Source organism: Rhinatrema bivittatum, chromosome 2 (genome assembly GCF_901001135.1).
Source record: "Rhinatrema bivittatum chromosome 2, aRhiBiv1.1, whole genome shotgun sequence".
NCBI lineage: Eukaryota > Metazoa > Chordata > Amphibia > Gymnophiona > Rhinatrematidae > Rhinatrema > Rhinatrema bivittatum.
The window spans coordinates 65,929,248-65,947,043 of record NC_042616.1 but is presented as its reverse complement, the minus strand read 5'-3'; the positions used below and the strand labels follow the sequence as shown (position 1 = coordinate 65,947,043).

Here is a 17,796-nt window from a genome sequence, read left to right as displayed (position 1 = left end):
GATTATTACGCTTGTCGGCAAAGAGTTCATTAAAAGCGAGAACAATGCTAACGAGGTTCTGTATATTGTTTTTGAAGCAAATGTAACTTTGTGTAGCTTATCTATCGCTTTCATGGTTAGATTTTCTTTTTGTTCCTTTCTGTAAATGTCATGGGCCCAGTACATCTTGTAAATGATAGGTATATATATTTTAAAATAGCAGCTGAGCATGGGATTCCTTTCATTTTGTGAAAAAAAGTGTGTTGTGTATCTGTCTGTGAGATACAGCGCTGAATGAAAGAATGTACTTCACAAGCATAGAGCGAGAAGTCCATTGGCTGTAATTAGACAATCAACCAGAGGCTGAGCTGTGAATTTAGCATTTTAAGATCTGAGGGAGCAAGACAGATAAGTTCATAGCATTTTTTGCACAGACCTAGAGTTAGGTTGACTTTAAATAAAGATCCATATTAATCTTGTCATCTTTTTTGCTAACCCGCCTCAAACAGAGATTTTTTTTCTATACTTGTTTATTGCTGTCCTTCAGATTCCCGATTCTGATAAGGCTTTATCACCACTATCACTTATCTTGAAGTCGGCCCTCTCACAGTCCAGGACCCTTACTCTAGTTTAGTTCAGATCTGTGTCTAATATCAAATGATAACTAGACCCTAAATGTTCCCCTACGATGGAAGTCAGTAACATTTTCTCCATTTTTCAAGATCACAGCTACTATAGCTGTCTTGTGAGAGGGTTCCTTAACTAGTTGTTTGAGGATTGCCCCTTGCAGAGTAACCAGGACTTCTCCGCTCCAAATGACACTGTAACAGCAGGTACATTCCAGTCTACATCTGGCAGATCAAAGTCACCTACAAGCAGCACCTTACATTCTTGTGGCACCTTAATGATGCCTCACTGTGCCTAAATCTACCTTTTCTCCCTGTGTTGGAGGTCTGTATATTACTCCCATGTATACAGAATTATTTTTAGGTTACATTTCTCAAGATTCCATCTATTACTATTACAAGAATTATCCCCCCAGGCCGTTACTGAAATTTGCATAGCAAATTAAGGACCCAGCAAAATAATTTTTTTTTCTCAAATCCCAGGGTCAACAGAATGTTTCAGGTATTCGCTGATGCTGCTGAAGAGATAAGATTTTGAGGGACAAATTTAATACTAGTTCTCTAAAGGATAGGCGGTAACAGAGCTGAATTGCAAAGCTGAGCAGGGGCAAGGGTTAATATCTTAGGAAAGGCATGTTAAACACGAAAAGGGGCATTGATGAAGACACACTAATCTGCAGAGGAGTCAGTAATTACAGGAAAACATCAGGAGGGAACACCAGGAATCCCAAGAAAAGGAAAAATTACAAAGTGGTATTACAGTACAGATCCTTGGAAGTCATATTGGTCCTGGAGAAAACCTGATTTTCTGCAAGATGTGATACCTCTTATTGGACAGGCATAAGAATTATCCAAACATGTTGGTATACCCAAGCTTTTGAAGCTACACAGATGCCTTCTTGAGACATAGTCACTAAATAATTCTTCCCTGTACGTAGCCAGATCATTCCAGACTCCTGGGTTTATGCATCCGTTCCAGCAGATGGAGACAGAGAAAGTTTAAATGACACTGCTTGATAAGCACTGGTGCCACCTGCAGTTCCTCAGTATTTCTCTGTCTCCAGCAGATGGTGGCTGGTGCATTCACCTGCAGTTTCTGGTGATTTTTCGGTCTTTTTTTTTTTTTTTTCTTTTTCTCAGGAGCATTTCTCCCAGGGGTCGGGTTCCCTGGGGCAACCCTTCCCTGTTTGGTTGAGGTGGACGAGCTGGAGGTTGATGACCTTTTTGTACGCTCGCTCCGGCTCCCATCCGTGAGGTGCAAATCTGGTGGTCCAGGTCCCTCCCTTCACGAGGCCGTCTAGGTGGCTTTTCAGCTCGGGGCAGCTGCTTTTTGCTTTTAGGGCTTTCTCTCCTAGCTTTCAGGTTGAGCTGAAGCTGGACAGCTCCTCTTGGCCTTAGGAGAGCAGAGGCCCTGTTATTTTTGCAAGGTAAAAAAAAAAATTCAGCAGGGCAGTAAGTCTCTCCTGGGCTCTACGGGCGGAGTTTTTTGGGGGATGGTCTTGCTGGGCTCCGTGGGTAACCACGTGTGTGGCACGGTTCCTGCCCACCTCAGCTGTCTCTCTCTCTCTCTCTCTTTCTGCTCGGTGTGTGTTTCGGGTGGTGAGGGGTCTTATCTTTCCCCTCCCCCATTGAAACGCCGGCACATCGGGCCTCCTTCCGCCGCCCATATGGTTGCTGTTGGGGACGGGGTTTCCTGTGTCGGGCCTTCGGCCTCTGCCAGCGCAGGAACAGCAGCCATTTTAGGTTCCCCGGCAGACTTGGCAGCTTTTTCGGGGGGGGGGGGGGGGGGGGAGCTGGAGAACTCCCCTCCCCCCCCCCCCCCCCCGTGGCTTTCCCCAGTGCACCCGGGCCCTGTAGTGGGGCAGGGAATCCTGGATGACGCGCTGCCGGTGTATTTTGTTTGGTCGGGGGGCGCTGGGCTTACGGGGTCTGCTCTCCGATTTCTCCCTGGAATTTATTTTACTGCTCACCACGCTTTTTTGAAACAGCAGGAAGGGTCAGAACTTCAGCTGGGGGGAATGGCCTCTCCTCCTCTCTCCCCAGACGTTCAGGCGGCTGGGTCTGGCTCTATTCGGTCATGAGGTACATTGGTCCCTGGGGTGCAGCGTTTACTGGGGCCACTGTGGTCGGATGGGGGTTCTGGGGGTCCCTCGGAGACTCCTGGGGATACAAGGCTTCCCTTGGAGGGGGTTCCGGCCCCTAATCTTGGGGCAGACGACCCAGATGTTGCGGCCCCGGATGCTGTTGATACAGATCTGGGGGACAATTAGCTGATATGCCAGTGTCCGGGGACGATCCCAAGATTCTTTTTTTCGTCAGGAGGAATTGGCCCCCTTAATTCCGCTGGTCCTCGAGGAGCTCGATTTGAATCTCCCTCAGTCGGATTCGGACCTAGATGGGGCGGACCCGGTTCTGGATGGGACTCGTGGTCCTCCCTTGGCCTTTCCTTACCATAGGTCCATGCAGAGGATGGTGGACCAGGAGTGGAGTTTTCCGGATGGGTGATTACGGGTGGACCAAGCTATGTCAAAACTCTAACCCTTACCCGAGTAGAAGTTAGAGCTCTTTGCTATGCCGAAGGTGGACACTGCGGTATTGACGGTCACCAAGAATACGGCTATTCCAGTGGCAGGGGCCGTGGCTTTAAAGGATGTCCAAGACCGTAAGCTGGAGATTCACCTCAAGCGGATCTTTGAGGTTTCTGCTTTGAGCATTTGGGTGACTATTTGCCCCAGCTTCATGCAGCGGGCATGCTTGCGTTGGGTGCAACAGGTGCAAGGGGACCAAGCTGGTCTTGCGGAGCGCTTGGAGGCTTCAGTGGCATATGTAGCTGATGTATTGTATGACATAGTGTGGGCCCCTTCACGGCTTATGGCTTCTGCGGTGTCGGCCAGGAGATTATTGTGGTTGCGGCACTGGTTGGCGAATGTTTCGTCAAATCTCAGTTGAGTTCCCTGCCGTTTAAGGGCCGTCTTTTGTTTGGAGAGGACCTCGAGCAGTTGGTAAAAATATTAGGGGACAACAAGGTCCACAAATTGCCAGAGAAAAGGCCTAAGTCCAGACAGTCCTTTCAGTCTCGGGCCCATTTCACTGAAGGCAGAAGGCCTTGATATGTGAGGGGGACAACAGCCCTGCAGTTTGCAGGCTGTGGTCAGTCCTGGGCGCAGACTTTTTGGGGAGCTCGGAGGCCTTTTAGAGCCTCCTCTGGAGGTGGGGTCCTGGGAGCAAAATCCTCCCAATGAGGCGAGGCCGGCCCACTCTGTCATTCCCTTCTTAGGGGGGCGTCTAGCGCTTTTCTGCGAGGGGTTGGCCACTCTCATTCAGGATCAGTGGGTCCTCTCGTTCATAAGAGACGGTTACGCTTTAGAATTTGCTCGTCCTGTCCGCAACCTCTTTTTGGTCTCCCCTTGCGGTTCGTTGACAAATCGCACAGTTCGGGAGACCTTGGACAGGTTGCGGGGTTTAGGAGCCATGGTGCAGGTTCCCCCGGAAGAACGGGGCACCGGGCGGTACTCCATTTATTTCATGGTTCCCAAAAATGAGGGCACTTTTTGGCCTATTCTGGACCTAAAAAGAGTTAATGCAGAGCTGAAAGTCCCAAGATTTCGCATGGATGTGGCAATTTGCAGTCAGGAATTTCTAGCTTCTTTGGATTTAACAGAGGCATATCTTCATATCCCCGCTCGTCGGGATCACCAGCATTATCCGAGTTTCATAGTTCTCGGTCAGCATTTACAGTTTCAGGCCCTTCTTTCGGCCTAGCCACCATGCCGCAGACCTTCAACAAAATCATGGTAGTAGTGGCAGTGGCCTTGCAGCGTGAGGGAGTTCTGATACATCCTTAGCTCGACGATTGGTTCATCAGGGAAAAGTCGGAGGCCAGTTGTTACTCAGCGGTCATGAAGGTCATTCAACTCTCAGTCGCTGGGTTGGGTGGTGAATTTCGCCAAGAGCCATCTCAATCCGACCCAGTGTCTCGAGTATCTGGGAGCCCGGTTCAACACAAGCGTGGGCAAGGTGTTCTTGATAGACAAGAGAGCGAACAAATTGCAGTCAGAGATCCACAGTCAATTGGCGTTGCGGGTGCCCAGAGCTTGGGATTTTTTGCAGGTTCTGGGATCCATGGCTTCCACCCTTGAGTTGGTTCCTTGGGCTTTTGCGCATATGAGACCATTACAGAAAGCTCTGTTGGCACAATGGAATCCGCTGTTGGAGCTTTTTCATCAGCCAGAAACGCTGGATGTTCCTACGAGGGAGAGCCTCTTTTGATAGCTCCAAACGTCTCACCTTTTACTACCGATGTCAGTCTATCTGGTTGGGGGGCAGTTTGCCAGCTTCAGTTATTTATTAATTATTTAACAGTTTGTATATACCAATGTTTGTTGGGAACATCACATTGGTAATTAGCTCAGGGTGTGTGGTCGCCAGAAGAGCGCTCCTGGTCTTATCAACTGCTTGGAGACCAGGGCAGTGTGATTAGCGTTGCTGGCCTTTCTACCGATGGTCCAAGGTCGTTCAGTCAGAATTCTGTCGGACAATGCGATGACTTATATCAATCAGAAAGGCAGTACCAAGAGCCGGATGGTAGCTCAAGAGGCTCAGGAGTTAACGATCTGGGCAGAGGCACATTTGACCAAGATAGCAGTCTCTCATATTGCGGGCAATGAGAATGTCCTGGTGGATTTTCTAAGTCGCAGTCTTCTAGATCCGGGTGAATGGGAACTATCAGAGTCTGTGATGCAGCTCATTCACGAAAAGTGGGGTTGTCCACTTGTAGATCTGATGGCATCCCGCCACAATGCAAAAGCCCCACGATTTTTCAGCTGAAGATGAGACTGTGGAGCCGAGGGAGTCGACGCTCTAGTGATTCCTTGGTCTCAGGAAGTTCTATTTTATGTGTTTCCTCCGTGGCCTCTGCTGGGCACGTTTTGCGCAGAATAGAGAGACACCTGGGGGATGTTGTATTGGTGGCTCTGGAGTGGCCACGTTGCCCGTGGTTTGCAGATCTCATCAAATTGGCCATGGACTGTCTGATACGGTTCAGTCACCTCTCTCATCTGCTCCTTCAAGGTCCCATGTTTTTCGATCAGGCAGATCGCTTCTATCTAGCAACTTGGCTTTTGAGAGGCGACATTTAAGGCACAGGGGGTACCCAGAGCTGGTTATTACTACCCTTCTGCAAGTGAGGCACACGTCTATCTTGTTTTACATACGAGTCTGTAAGGTTTTTGAGGACTGGTGTGTGGCCAAAGGTGTTGCTGCTTTCCGTGCTTCGGTGTCCCATATTTTATCCTTCCTGCAAGATGGCTTGGGCAAAGGCTTGGCATTTAACTCTCCCCGAGTTTAGATAGTGGCTCTGACCTCTTTGAGGGAAGATCTTTGTCCTCTCATCCTGATGTGGTACGGTTTCTTCGAGGGGTCAATAATTTACGTTCTCCAGTATGGAAGGTCTGTCCATCTTGGAATCTTAATCTGGTGCTTTGAGCTTTGTGGAAACCTTCTTTTCCCTGTATGTACCGGATCAGTCCAGATTCCTGGGTTTTGCCTCCACACCAGCAGATGGAGATAGAGCAAGATTTGACAGGCTCTGCCATAAATACCAGGGTGCCACCCACAGCCTGTCAGTATTACTCTGTCTCCAGCAGATGGTCTGAGTGCATGGCCCACAGTCTGAATTGATTTAATAAAAAAAAAAAAAAAAAAAAAAAAAAGAGTGAGAGAGGGGTTTTAGTTAGATGTAGTGTTCATGTTGATTCCTTCTTTTTTAATGAAGTTAAAAAAAAAAAAAAAAAGAAGAAAGAGGAGAAGTTGACAGTGTGCTGTGCCGGTCTGTGCCTCCCAGGGGGTTGTCAGGTCCTGAGAGGACCATCCCCCCCCCCCCCCCCCCCCCGGTCTGGTAGGCTGCTGGTGCTAAGGGTCGAGGACCCTGCTTTTCTGTACAGCCCAGCCGGGGTGATACCGGGGAGCCCGGCTCACTCTCCCCAGCCGGACTTCTTCAGGACCCGACGAGGGACAGCACAGGTAGTAAAAAAAAAAAAAAAGATTAATAATAATAAAACTAGCGCGGCATCGGGCAGCAGCTCTCAGGACTGGTGTGGCAGCAGTCGTTAGTCGATTCCTTCCTCCCCCCCCCCCCCCCCCCCCATCTTAAATTTTATTTTGTTTTGTTCAGCGATCCGTCCGAGCATGCCACGAGGGTCGGCCTGCTCGGCCTGCAGCTCGGGGAGCGCACGCCTCTCGCGGGATGGGCTGTGCTCAGCCTACATCCCCAGAGGCAAGGGAACGTCGGGGTCGGCTCGGGGGGTTGTAGTGCGAAGGCGGACGATGGTGATCGTGATCATGGAGCATTCTTCTGATCTCCCCAAACAGCAGCAGATAAGCGCGGGAAAACCCGCCATCTTGGCCTCAGCTCCCAATGCGGCACCGATCTCGGCGGGGCCCAGGAATTCTCCGCCCTCCCTCTCCCCGCAGAGGCCAGTCTTGCAGCCTGTTTCGCCAGTGGGAGCAGCGGGGGGGAGGGCAGGGGGACAGCACAGGGACAGATTCGGAGGGCTCCTGTTCCTCCTTTTCCTGAGTTTATTCTGGCAATGCAACGGGCTTTTAAGGCCCACAAAGCCCATAAGAGGCATTCGCCCCAGTTGGGGGACCCTGAAGGCCCTCATTCAGCGGACAAGACTCGGTCGCGGTTGGGGGGCCTGGAGGGGCCTTCCAAATCCAAGCGACCGTTGTGGGCTATCCCCCCCAGGGAGGACACGGATTCCCCATGTGACTCTACAGATCCTGAGGATCAGGAGGAGCCTTTCCCGCCCCTGAGGAGGGTAGAGGGAGACGGCACACCGACTCAGGGGGCAACAAGGCAGAGCCAGGTTTCGGAGGGCGACGACCTGAGGGTGATCCGCCTGTTCCGAAGGGACGAGCTGGGACCCCTTATTCCCGCCATTTTGGGGGAATTAGAGATTGCTCCACCTCCCGAGGACTCTCGTCTTGGCTCAATGGATCCTGTGTTGTTGGGTCTGAGTGGCCCCCCCCCCCAACATTTCCTTTTCATTTTTCCACTACTGACCTTATCTTTCGGGAGTGGGATACCCAGGACTTGGGCCTGAAGGTCACAAAGGCTATGGATAAGCTTTATCCTTTGCCTGAGGACACCCTGGAGGTCCTTCGGGTGCCAAAGGTGGATGCTGCAGTTTCGACGGTAACGAAGAGGACTACCATTCCGGTCACGGGGGCCACGGCGCTGAAGGACCTTCAGGATCGGAAGCTGGAGATCCAGCTAAAGAAGATTTTCGAAGTCTCCGCTCTGGGAGCCCGTGCGGCAATTTGTAGTAATTTTGCGTTACGGGCTGGTCTATGTTGGGTTCAGCAACTGCTCACCAATGAAGGCCTCTCGTAAGAAGAAGCCAGGCAAGCTGGCCGCCTCGAAGCGGTCGTGGCTTATAGTGCGGACGCACTGTACGATTTTCTGAGAACTTTGGCTCGTTCTGTGGTTTTGGCCGTCTCGGCCAGACAGCTATTGTGGTTGCGGAACTGGTCGGCAGACGGAGCCTCCAAATCTCGGCTGGGGTCCTTACCCTTTAAGGGCAAGCTTTTGTTTGGCAAGGAATTGGAAGACATGATCCAGTTGCTTGGCGAAAATAAAGGTTACCGACTCCCGGAGGACTGGACGCATTCCAGGGGGTCCTTCTCGTCCAGATGCAGGTTTTGAGGAAATCGAAAACCTCATGCTCCTCGTCCTAATACCCCTCACCTTCCTTTCGGTCGGGGGGGGGGGGGGGGGGGCAGACTGCAGTCACAGCCCTTTCGAGGGAGACGTTTTGATAGACCCGCTTCCGCCCAGTCGGCTCCCGGAGGTAAGTCTGCGCAATGATGTCCGGCCGGTCCATTCCTCCGTCCCAAAGGTAGGGGGCAGATTGTCTCTCTTTTTCGAGGAATGGGCCGCAATTACGACAGACCAATGGGTGCTCTCGGTGATAAAACACGGCTACACTTTAGATTTTGCATGCCGTCCCAACCCGAGATTTTTCCCATCCCCCATGTGGGTACGCCGACAAGCGGCAAGTGGTCCATCAGACTTTGGTCTGGCTGTTGGATCTGGGGGCGATTGTTCCAGTTCCCGCTTGGGAGCAACGAAGAGGACATTACTCCATATACTTCATCATTCCAAAGAAAGAAGGTTCCTTCCGTCCCATTCTAGATCTAAAGTGCATCAACAGATGCTTCCGGATCCCACGTTTTCACATGGAGACGCTGCGGTCCGTCATTGCTTCCGTTCGTCCGGGAGAGTTCCTAGCCTCTCTGGATCTCACGGAGGCATATTTGCACATATGAATCAGGAAGGATCATCAGAAATATCTTAGGTTCTATGTGTTGGGGAACCAGTTTCAAGCATTACTGTTTTGGTCGGGCGACAGCGCCCAGAACTTTCACCAAAATAATGGTGATGGTTGCAGCACAGCTGCGTCAGGAGGGATTGTTAGTCCATCCGTATCTGGACAATTGGTTGATTCGGGCAAAATCCGAGATGCTTTGTCTGTTAGTGGTGCAACAGATTCTGCAGTTGTTGCGCTCTCTCGGCTGGGTGGTCAATTCATCCAAGAGTCACCTCAATCCCTCTCAGTCCCTGGGATTTTTGGGGGCTTTATTCGACACGTGGCAGGGGAAAGTCTTTCTCTCCGTCGACCGCTGTCTCAAGTTGCAGGGGCAAGTCAGGTCATTGCTGCAGAAACAACCACCGACAGTTTGGGACTATCTGCAGATGATAGGCTCCATGGCATCGACTCTGGAACTGGTTCCTTGGTCTTTCGCGCACATGCGGCCCTTACAATTGGCGTTGCTTTCCTGCTGGAGTCCGGTGTCCGAACAGTTTCACCTCCTGTTACCTCTAACAAATCTGGCACGCTCCAGCCTGGGGTGGTGGTTGTGTTCGGACAATCTTCTCCGGGGGGTTTCGCTTGTGGCACCGGAGTGGACAGTGGTCACCATGGACGCGAGCCTCTCAGGTTGGGGAGCGGTATGCTTGCAAAAGTCAGTTCAGGGACTCTGGTCATCGGCCGAGTCTCGCTGGTCGATCAATCGCTTGGAAACCAGGGCGGTGCGTCTGACGTTTACAGGCTTTTCTCCCGCTGATTCAGGGCAAGTCGGTCAGGGTTCTGTCCGACAATGCGACCACAGTGGCCTACATTAATCGTCAGGGGGGGACCAGGAATCGCCCGGTGGCGTTAGGTCGTCTGTTGATTTAGTGGGTGGAGCGACACCTTGTCAGCATCGCCACGTCCCACATAGCAGGGGTAGACAACATTCACGCAGACTTCTTGAGTCTGCATCAGCTCGACCCCGGAGAGTGGGAGCTTGCGGACAGGGCTTTTCAGCTCATCTGCGACAGATGAGAAACGCCGGCCATGGATCTGATGGTGACCTTTCAGACTGCCAAGGCTCCGCGCTTCTTTGCCCGTCGAAGGGAAACGGGGGCAGAGGGGGTGGACGCCTTGGCACTACCCTGGCTGACGTCAATCCTTCTGTACATCTTTTCCCCCTGGCTACTGATCAGCAAGGTTCTTCGTCGAATAGAGTCATCCTTTGGAGGTAATTCTGGTGGCCCCCGAGTGGCCACGTCATCCTTGGTTTGCAGACCTAGTCAATCTCGCGCTAGAGGAGCCGCTGCATCTCCTGCTTTTCCTGCATCTGCTTCATCAGGGACCTGTTTGTTTCGATCAGGTAGATCGCTTTTTTCTAGCGGCATGGCGTTTGAGAGAAGCTGTTTAAAAGGCAAAGGTTATTCTGATGCAGTGGTGTCCACCCTCCTGAGGTCGCGTAAGACTTCGACTTCCTTATCCTATGTGCGAGTTTGGAAGGTTTTTGAATCATGGTGCGTTTCTCGTGTAGTTATGTCTACTTGGGCATCCGTTTCTACCATTTTAGCCTTTCTACAAGACTGTTTGGCTAAGGGTTTGTACAGTAGTTCGTTGCGAGTGCAGGTGGCTGCCCTTAGTTGCTTACGTGGTTCAGTGGAAGGGAGGCTGCTTGCATCACACCCAGATGTTGCCCGGTTTCTGAAGGGGCAAAGCATTTACGGCCACCTTTGATTGCTCCGTGTCCCTCCTGGAACTTAAACGTGGTGCTCAAGGCTTTGTGCGCGCCACCGTTGGAGCCACTGAAGGGGGCGACCCTAAAGAACCTTACGTTGAAGGTAGTGTTTTTGGTGGCAATTACTTCGCAAAGAAGAGATTCCGAACTTCAGGCTTTGTCTTGCAGGGAACCTTTCTTGCGGATCTCTGACTCCGGAATTAGTCTTCGAATGGTTCCCTCGTTCCTGCCAAAAGTAGTTTCTTCCTTTCATTTGAACCAGTCGGTGGATCTTCCATCGTTTTCTACCCTCGACAGGTCAGATCCCTTTTCAAGGGACCTGAAGAAGCTGGATGTGCGTAGAGCGCTTCTACGCTATTTGGAAGTTACTAATGGTTTTCGTTTTTTGGATCACCTCTTCGTCCTTTGGAAGGGCCCAAAAGGGGGTCAGATGGCATCTAAAGCCACCATCTCTCGGTTAAAGGAGGCCATCAATTCCTCCTATATGTTATGTGGTCGGCCCCTGCCAATGGGGCTCAAGGCACATTCCACATGTTCCTGGGCGGAGTGTCACCAGATTTCCACACAAGATCTGCAGAGCTGCAACTTGGAAATCGTTGCATACTTTTGCACTGCATTATCGGCTGGATGTACAGGACTCCAGGGAGGGCAATTTCGGAGCAGGTGTGTTGAGAGCGGGCCTCTCCGGGTCCCATCCCAAGTAGTGTCAGCTCTGGTACATCCCAGGAGTCTGGACTGATCCGGTACGTACAGGGAAAAGAAAATTAGGTCTTACCTTCAATAATTTTCGTTCCTATAGTACCAAGGATCAGTCCAGAGTCCCGCCCACTTCTGGATTAAATTTCGGAGAGTCCGCTGTTTTACTTCTGCTCTAGTTTTGTTTCATCTGTGAGATTCTTATACCTCTCTATCTCTGGTTTCGAGTCAGGTTCCTTGTTGGGGACAGTGACCCAAGGGTTCCCCAGTTGAACTTCATGTATATAGTTAGTTTCAGGGGGGAGTCATTCTGCTTTGACATTGTGTAATACTGACAGGCTGTGGGTGACACCCTGGTATTTATGGCAGAGCCTGTCAAATCTTGCTCTGTCTCCATCTGCTGGTGCGGAGGCAAAACCCAGGAGTCTGGACTGATCTTTGGTTCTACAGGAGCGAAAATTATCGAAGGTAAGACCTAATTTTCTTTTGAGCTTCTTTGTAGGGTGACTCTTAAGGATTTGACCTTGGAGTTTGTTTTCCTGGTAGCCATTTGTTCAGCGCGGAGAATATCCGAGTGACAGGCATTATCTTGTAGGGACCCGTTCCTACAGATTTCGGATTCGGGGATGTCCTTATGGATGGTTCCATCTTTTCTTCCCAAGGTGGTCTCTGCTTTTCATGTTAATCAGATGGTGGAACTTCCAGCTTTTCCCAATTTGGATGCTTCTTCTCCTCATGCGAGAGAACTCAGGCGTTTGGACGTTTGGAGGGCTTTACTGAGATATCTGGAGGTGACCGATGCCTTTCGGAGATCTGATTACCCATTTGTTTTGTGGAGCAGTGCAAAGAAAGGGCTCCAGGCTTCCAAAGCTACCACTGCGAGGTGGCTCAAGGAGGCTATTGAGTTTATCCTATATTCTTAAGGGCCGCCAGCTGCCGGATGGTTTATGGACTCATTGTACTCGATCGCAAGCAGCCTCGTGGGCGGAGGCTCAGTTGGTGTTGCCACGAGATTTGTTGGGCGGCTACATGGAAGTCACATACTTTTTCGAGACGTTATTTGCCTAGACATCAGAGATCCGGAAACTCATTCTTTCGGCGAGAGTGTTTTGCGAGCGGGATTCTCCAGGTCTCACCCTGGCTAGGGGGCTTTGGTACATTCCAGGAGTCTGGAATGATCCGGGTACGTACAGGGAAAGTAAAATTGGATCTTACCTGCTAATTTTCGCTCCTGTAGTACCACGGATCATTCCAGAGCCTGCCGCTTGATGGAGGTGGAGAGTCTTCCACTCAGCTGTGCTCTTTTTGCTATGCAGATTTTTCTTCAGAGCTTTAACAAGTGTTTTCAAGTTTTACAAGTTTTTGTAAGTGAGTTTTTGTGTTTGGGTACATATCAATACTGACAAACTGCAGTGCTTATCAAGCAGTGTCAGTTAAACTTTCACTGTCTCCATCTGCTGGCATAGATGCATAAACCCAGGAGTCTGGAATGATCTGTGGTACTACAGGAACGAAAATTAGCATGTAAGAACCACTTGTCCTTTCTGATGGTCCATCAAAAGGTTTCACAAGGCTGCTGTTGACATCCTAAGAGAAAAGAGGTTAGAATTCGGATAATACAGACTGAATTATTGGGAAAAATAAAGGGATGAAATGTGTAGTTAGACCAGCAAAGGCACAAACAGAAGAGAAAATTGTCCAGTCAATAATAGAAGATAAAACATTTTTAGATATATAAGGGAGAGATGAAAAACCAAAAAGGAAAAGTTAAGATACAAGACCTGATTTATTAAGCTTTTTTTTCTATTAGGCACCAATTGGGAGAAAAGCCTTAGTATATCAGACCCAAAGTAAGAATGTGATATTAAAATGGATGAGGAGCTACAGAAGGCAGAACTCTTTAAGTTCATTGGCTCAGTCTTTACAGGAGGAGAAAGTGACATACTCAAGGCTGAAAATGGTATAAATGATTAATAATTGATCACAAACCAACTTACAGCGGAGAAAGTATTTGAAGTATTTACAGAAACGAGAGTGGATAAGGCCATGGCCCCTGACAGAATCTCAGATTGCTGAAAGAGCTTAAGGAAATGATAGCTGCACTACTCTCATCCCTGCTCCGCCTTGCTTCAGAGGGTCTGGAGGAGTGGAGCTATGGCCGAAAAGGAGGCAGGTAACTCCAGACCCATCCCTCTAATGTCAGCAGTAGGTGAAACTATGAGAACACTGCTAAAGATTAAGATATTGTGCAGTACTTTGCAACAAGCAGATTACAGAACCCCCGGGCAATATGGCTTTGTGAAAGGAAGACCTTGTCCAAACAAATGATGGGGTTCTTCAGTGAGATGACAAGTTTTGGATCAGGGAGCTACATTGGATATTGCTTATCTGAAATTAATTTTGGCACTGTTAACATAAAATATTGGTCAACAAATTAGCCATTGTGTGAGTAGGACGATAAGCTATTAACTGAGTAAAGAGAAGGTAAAGGTAGTGGAAGCCAAATCAGTGACAGAATTTAAGCATCTTTGGGTTAGATATAGAGGGCAGTAATGTATGAGGGAGATGTTGGGTAAAAGAGATGAGAATCTGGGGTATTTTGTAGGTATGGAAATGAATATATTTTTCTACCAATAATTATAGAGGGCCAAAAAGAGGAGCTGCCAAAAACGACTTGAATAAGGAGTGATCCTCACAAATGGTCAAGCTTGTATGACTGATTGATTACTGTGAGACATTCTTAGCTAGAGCAATACAGGCAGACACAACTGGGCACAGTGGGTGGCTTAATTGGTTCTTACCTGCTGACTTCTATTATGTTAAGATTTTTAATATTATTACTCCACTGAACAATAGCTTTGTGAAACAATACAATGAAATCTTATCTTATTTTAAAATAACATTTTTCCCCTGTTAATCGCAAACCCTCAGATTTCTCTTCATTATGCTGAAGAAATCGCCATCTAGAAGGATAAAATCTCCTACCAACACCACCTCCCGCTGTGCTCCCATCTTTTGGATGTCTTGCACCAGATCTCTGTCCAGTTCTTGTGTTGGAAATCTGTAAACTGCGCCATTATAGATGGGAGGTATCATCTCCCCTTTCCAAGATAGCCCACAGCATGGCCCCCTTTCTCCATGCTCCCTGAATTTCAGTGGCTTTAATATTATTTTGCAAATAAAGTACTACTCTTCCCCCTTTTCTGCCACCCTGTTCTTCCTGAACAGCCTGGTATTGCCATATGTTATTAAATCATAGCTTTGGGATAGCAACACTATCTAGGTCTGCCTCCTTGCTTTGTTTATATTCTGTATAGCCTCATATCTGCTTCCCTTGTCTATCCTGGTGCTCAAAGGAAATACTCATTTTTCCCTAACTTTATTTAATTGTTGGGTCAACAGCCAAATCAGTTTGGAAGTGAGGTGGGTGGAAATAAATTATATTCAAAACAGATTAAAATAACCAAGATACGTTTTAGAAAAATACTTAGCCAAGACTAGGACCCCAAATGACGGTGGATGGACAGTTCTTATGCATGCTTTGTATCTTATACACCTTTCTTTTAAGTACCCGTTTCTTGTCATTGTCTGAGACAGGATACTGGAAGACATGAACATTTAGTATGATTAGGTCTGGCAACTCCTATGAATATTTCTTATAGCTGAGGTGCAGAATGTTTATGAATGGAAACTTTTTCTCCCATCCCTCCCTTCCCCCACCTCTCCTGCAGAAAACATGCAGTGAAGTGTACGACCCTAAGGGCTTAACCTTGACATGTAGGTTGGTATCTGATGGCTGACTGTACTTCTCTAGGGATTGTACGTAGGAAGTGTTTGGACTTCTGCAAAGTAGAACTACAAGTGCCTTGGGAATATAGGAACAAGACATCCCAGTGTACAATAAAAACAGACACTGAATGATCAGCTTTGTATCTGTAGCTAAACTGTGCAGTATAATTCATTTAGTGCTTTGTTAATAAACAGCAAAACTTTTAGTAGTAATAGTAGTAGTTTAAAGCATCAGTCATACACTATCTACTTTATAGAACATGGAATAATTGGCTTTCTTTTTGGCCCTGCTCCTGGTATTCTTTTACCTTTTTCTGTGCATGTAGTAATATCTTTATCTTTTTTCAGAACCTTTCCAGATAAAAATGTCTACAGCACCCTGCTGTATTTTACGTCAGACTGGCTGAATGAATACTGGGATGCCATTGCAGGAGATGATTATCGTTTTGTCTACATGGGACCGAAGGGATCTTGGTAAAACACATTGATGTGTGCACATTTGCTTTTACTGTCAGTTCTGTGCATAAAAAAAAAAATCAAGCTGATACTCTGCCAATCCAGTTGCTAGTTCAGCTAACGCCTCCCTTTTTTTTAATTCCATGTAGTGTCATGCTGTATATTACAATATAGAAACATAGACTATGATAGTAGATAAACACCCTGTTTCTTCTGTCTTTATCCTTGCCTCCAAAGAATCTATAAAGTTCACCCCCAAAAAAACAAAACAAAAAGCACAATAATGAGGAATTAATGATGTCACACAAGTCCCAAAATCTTTTTAAAAAATGTCATAAAATATTTAATTTCCATATGATTTTTAGGTATCCTAAATAGCCAAGATACAAATGCCACTGTGCAGCAAGTTCAGCATCAGCTGACAATGTATTCACTATTATAATCATTATTCTTTGAATGTTTTTGCTTTTTTAAAAAGGTTTTAATTGCACTAAAAGTAGGCGTGTCAAAAAAACACCACCAGCAGCCACTTCCTTGTGAAAGTATGACATTTCTCAAAGTACTGGAGTCTAATGCCCGACACCATCACTGTTTTGACACCTCATGCACGTGCCTCAGGACCAAATGTGGCTTGTCTGAACATAAACTGCAACTTAAAAGATAAACATGATCAATGTCCATAATCTCATGAATGGGATTTATAGCATGTCAGTGGGATGTGGAACAAACGTCTAAATATTCTTTAAATGGATGCTTGTTTCTCAGCCTAAAATGTCCCAGACATGACTACCTTGGCACAACAACAGACCAGTAGCAGTTCGGGGAAAAACGTTCTAGCTAGCCATTCAGAAGATTCCATCAATGAGACAATAAAACAAGTTCACGGTGCTGACCAATGAGATAGCAGAAAAAAAAACTCCATAATATTAATGTGAGGTGCCACCTTCACTCTGTTTTTCAACTGAACAAATCAACCACAAAAATATTTTCCTGAAGTCAGTTTTGTTATTCATTCCTCATGGCATCATAGTATAAAATGTGTGAATCCACTTCTGCTCACCTGTAAGAGATGCTCAAAGACTGAGAACAATAGATTCTCAGGAGTGGAGGTGCAGCCTAGTGGTTAGAGCAGCGCTTTTCCACTTATTTATTTAAAAACTTTTATCTCACTCTATCGCCAGTTCTAGGCAGGTTACATAAAAACAAACATAAAAAAATTAATCAACATACACACAAAACATAACACATGCTCTACAATGCAAAATGGATAAGCCTTAAACCTTGATAATTATTGGAGCTCCTCAAAGGCCTGCGAGAATAACTGTGTCTTAAGTAGTTCCCTAAATTGAACAATAGTCGAGGCTGACTTTATCATCTCTATCAAGGCATTCCAAAACTGGGGACCAGCTACACAAAAATCCCATCTCTAGATTCAATGAGCCTCACAAATTGCAGTGGGCAAGATGGACTGAATTTAGGTTATTGTTTTCTTTCCTCTGAAAAACAATTGCGTCTTGTTCACTTTTTTAAATTTTGAGGTACTCGTCTCTGCCTCCTCTCCCTTAATAAATATATAAATAAATAAATATAGATAGATAGATTTAGGCCTTTACATTTCAACTCATTGGGCTTGTGGTACATTGTTCTGTTGATTGCCATTACTCTGCATTGTTCTAGAGATGTAGACCTCAGAATTTGGCACAATAATCTGGGTTTTGGCATTTATGTAGCTCTTTACATCAGGCTCCTATGGGACAAATTAAGTACTCATATTTTATAACCTGCACATATTATTTGCATACGAGCAGTTTTGAAAGTTATCCTCCCTAAGTCTAAATGGATACCTGAGGGAAAAGGAGATAAGGTAACTTGTTCAAGGTCATCTCAAGTTCACAAGATGTGTCCTTCAGAGAAGCAGGATTTGATTCCTAATCTCCTGGTTCCCAGCTGGTTTTTCTAATCAGTCAGCCAGCCTGAGACCTTACCAATGATTGGTATATTATCAGTGAGAAAAGTTTTAATCCACCCTGCATACAAGGTAGAAGTGGTGGACTATAAAAAATGCAAATTCCACTGGTTGTACCTCTCTCCCTGTGCATTTTCCTGACTCTTGCCACTGCATTAAGAACATGCCAAACTGGGTCAGACCAAGGGTCCATCAAGCCCA

The 17,796-nt window shown here is 47.3% G+C and overlaps 1 protein-coding gene across 1 annotated transcript in view; it reads left to right on the top strand.

Moving 5' to 3' along the window:
* The window catches only part of JMJD4 (jumonji domain containing 4), a 45,452-nt gene that overhangs the window by 2,137 nt on the left and 25,519 nt on the right, over positions 1-17,796 (top strand). The window contains exon 3 of the mRNA XM_029588277.1: positions 15,522-15,647. Coding sequence (XP_029444137.1) covers positions 15,522-15,647 — 126 coding nt within the window. The remainder of the gene's footprint in view (positions 1-15,521; positions 15,648-17,796) is intronic.